This window comes from Fulmarus glacialis, unplaced genomic scaffold (genome assembly GCF_000690835.1).
Source record: "Fulmarus glacialis isolate BGI_N327 unplaced genomic scaffold, ASM69083v1 scaffold11301, whole genome shotgun sequence".
Classification (NCBI taxonomy): domain Eukaryota; kingdom Metazoa; phylum Chordata; class Aves; order Procellariiformes; family Procellariidae; genus Fulmarus; species Fulmarus glacialis.
Window position 1 is genome coordinate 45,249 of NW_009192223.1, and position 3,627 is coordinate 48,875.

At 50.2% G+C, this 3,627-nt stretch overlaps 1 protein-coding gene across 1 annotated transcript; it reads right to left on the reverse strand.

Moving 5' to 3' along the window:
• Positions 1-1,274: 1,274 nt before the first annotated feature.
• Positions 1,275-2,282, reverse strand: PPP1R3B (protein phosphatase 1, regulatory subunit 3B). Its single transcript, XM_009586994.1, has one exon. The coding sequence runs from the start codon at positions 2,251-2,253 to the stop codon at positions 1,393-1,395; it is 861 nt and encodes a 286-aa protein (XP_009585289.1). The 5' UTR covers positions 2,254-2,282; the 3' UTR covers positions 1,275-1,392.
• Positions 2,283-3,627: the final 1,345 nt, after the last annotated feature.

Genomic DNA, 3,627 nt, shown 5'->3' on the forward strand with positions numbered 1-3,627 from the left:
CCTCACAGCTAGTTCTTTGCATAGGTGGGGTGAGCTGCTGCTTGTGGACACAGAGATGCAAAGTTTGGGCATTTACAGGTTGAAATAGTAGCTACTGCTACAATGGCGAGGGAAGCCCAGCATGTTGATGTTCAGCCGGTATAGCCACAGCATCCTCACGTGAGCAGTGCCACATGGTTAGCTGCCAAGCAGTCCGTGGCACGGAGTAACAAACCATTAGGAGATCTTTTTTAAAAGCAATGTCATTCCCAAAGCCTGTTTATCCCAAAGCATTGCTGCAATCGCATGTACCACCCCTTTCTTAGTCAAGGCACTTCCACCACAGTAGGTACGCAACAGTCACTTTCTTATAACAGGACACTGCAAAGAGTAGCTGTGTGGCCCATTTGCATTTAGGTCCTGTAACATCTGAGCACAGCCTCCTGCACAGGACTCCCCAGCTGGACAAAACTCTGTTTTACAGTCCACAGGAGGAAGAACTGCATTTTCAGAGACCAGCATGGCCAACAGCTGACTTCAGATGTCCATCAAGGAGAAAAAGCATCACTGATCACTTGTGATTAAAGAAACAGGAAGGTTTTGAAGAAGGCAGTCAAGGCTGTCAACCCACAGCGGTGTTACAAGCACCACACAGCTACAGCTAATCTCTATTTTTGGTAACACCAAGGGCATAATGAGAGTTTTTCAAGATCAGCTGATAAAACAACTGGTGACTAAGCATATAAGATCCTCTCCCACGGGCACATAAGTCTCCTAATATGGCAGGCTGCAGGGCCACACTTCCTGTCATCACAGTTGCATTTTCATTTCCAAAACACCCTTTCTGCCTCCAGTAGGAAGGACCTCACACTACAAGGATGCATGCAAGGAGAGGACTCCATTCCCTGCAAGGCAACCACTCCATTTCCCGACAGGCATGGGCCAGCTTTGCCAGGAGAACCCTGCAGCTGAAGTACAGCCCACTAAAAATTAATATTAGAACATATTTTGAAAAAGCCTTTTAACTCTAGGCAAGCAATACAAACCAGCCACCACTACATAGCTTGGACAGACGATATAAGCACTGTAGTGTTACCCTGGAGACTAGCAGCTTTACAGAAGAGGAAGGAGTAGCAGCACTGAAGAGACACACGAGCAACAGCTCCTGGTCCTTTGAGCATCCAGAGAGCCAGTTAACTGAGGCGAGGCAGGGAAGGCAGCCCTTTACACCAGAGATACTTCCCTGACTAAAAGCCCACTGCCAGCAGAGCACATCTGGTTTTGCTGCAAGGCTTATGCAGAGCTACATGGAGCCATACTTCTTCTACCTTTCCGTACGCCTCACGTTCAGACCAACCCCCAGGCCTGCGGACACGCCAGCAACAGTTAGTCAATCAGTACTTTGTCCTTGGGTCAATAGTAAGGCCCTAGCTTCTCGTAGCCTGAATAGCTGGGCCACTCGGGAAAGAGGCCGTAGGAGCACCGAGGACTCCCGAACTGGTCAAAGGCACTGCCGAAGTCAGGGCCCCGCGGAGGGTGGATGGCTTCCTGGGCAGACTTCAGTTCTGACCGTATGATCCTGTAATTTGTGCCCCTGTTGCTGTCCCAGTACACCTTCCCATTGCACTCAAAGGAGATGGCAAACTCAACCCTTTCATGGGATTGAACTCCCTCGGGCAAGCTGATGTCAAAGGAAAAGGTGTCCCGATCTGACCCTCCATACGTATCCTTGACATACTGGCATGGGTAATCTACAAAGTTTTTCCAGGTGTCAAACGTCATCCTGATCTTCACAGTCTTTTCAAAAGCGAGGTTCTTCACCTTCACTGTTCCCACAACGGATCGCTCCTTTAGCATGCAGTTTTCAAGGCAGACACAGTCTGCCTGGAGGCGGTTTCTGAAATCCAGGTAGTCCACAGAGGGCTGAACAAAATCCAGGACAAAGCTGTCCCTCTCCACTGTTGTCAGGCCCACAATGTTGTCTATCAGCTCAGTGATGTTGAAAGGAATATCTAGTGGATCGTCAAACTCTGAGAATACCTTCACCATCGTCAGAGCGAAGCCTCTGCTATCTGCAAACGACACCCTCTTCTTCACTTTGTTGTGTGTGAAGGAGTTTGCTGCCTCTTCTGGTTCATTCAGCGCAGTCTTGCTACTCAGCTGGATGCAGGGCCGCAACGGCTTGCTTGGCTTCGGAGCAATTTTGCAGGCACACTTCTCTCTCCGCAAGGGTGAAGAGCATAGGTATAGCTGCATTGCTACATCCACAGCCATTGCTTGTTTGTGAGGAAAGTAGTCTAATACTCTGAAAGATGAGAGGAAGGGTCAGTTGATGTTAGAAAAGCATTTTAATATGACTTTTGTCAGACAAATGCTACACCACTTCCCCCCAGCCATCCCGAAGAAACTTGCTTCCATCAACCCCACAAGTTTAAAGGCAGGTACTTGCATGGTGTGACTTACAGACACAGTGAGAAACATGCTACAGCAGAAGCAGCAGGACCAGAGCCTGTTGTGTCCTTGGTCAAGATCTCTTCCAATTGCTACAGGGACAGAGTCACCATTTGAAGACACACGCAGGCACTGCCCTACTAGGCTAGCAATAGCAGGCTCCAGGGCATTTCTGACCCAAAGCAAAACCCATGGCTTAGTCCTGCTGATGTCCACAAAATCCAGAGATTATAAAATTCCAATGCTACATAAAGCCGCCGCTCTCCTCCCGCCAGGAGAGACTCTTCCCAGGGCATCGGATGCTTTTGTAGGAGCCGGAGCTCAGTTTGTCACAAGCTGCTGTACGCAACTGACCTCACCTTTCATAAAACCCCAAATGTCTGGTATTTTTGGAGGCTAAAAAGCACTTGTTTGGTTGAGCTACATACTTTGCTCATCACTGTCTCCCAGAACTGCTCCATCTAAAATGCCTGCAAGTGGTATTGTAAGGATAGAAACAGTCTGAAACAGCAGCAGGGCACAGACTTAGCTGACATTGCTCTGCACCTAGAGGAGCCACTTTCTTCCCTCTACTGCACTTTAAAACAGATGTCAGCTCAGACAGCCCAGCAGATTTTACCTCCAGCACAGACTTCGCACCTCAAGCCTCCACAGCGCTTGCGCTGACCCACTGGGAAACACCCGTACAGCCACAGGGCTCTGCCAAACAACTCACCTACTCAAGGTTGACCAAGCCTTTGGAAACAAGTCCTTCCCCTGGAAGGTGCAGGCCATGTGCCCCTCTACCACAGCCTCTCCTCCTCCAGCACCCAGCCCGTTCCTCCAGGGATGCAGCACCATCCCTCTCTGTGCACCCACTCTAGGGCAGCTCCCACCCGATACCTTGCCAGATGTAGCCCTGGAGTTACCCCTGCGGCCAGGCAGCTCCCAGAACATCCTACCTGTCGCTCCTGCCCTTACACTGAAGTTAGGCTGGATGCTTTTGGCAGACTCTTTGGCCTGGCTCTGGATAAACTGCTGGACAGATTTATCGCACACATGTCCCTTAAGTCAACTGCATTGCAGCTAACCTTAAACACAGAGTATTCCCTTAATAAAAATCCCCTGTTTGGCTGCAGGCCAGGCTCCAAAGCTGCTCCCACCGCACAGAGCAGGACGAGCCAGCAGCGGGAGCAGCGGCCTGCCGGCCCCGGGCAC

What these genes read in the sequence shown, in the direction of transcription:
- PPP1R3B (XM_009586994.1), bottom strand. Translation starts at nt 2,253, where the DNA reads ATGGCTGTGGATGTAGCAATGCAGCTATACCTATGCTCTTCACCCTTG.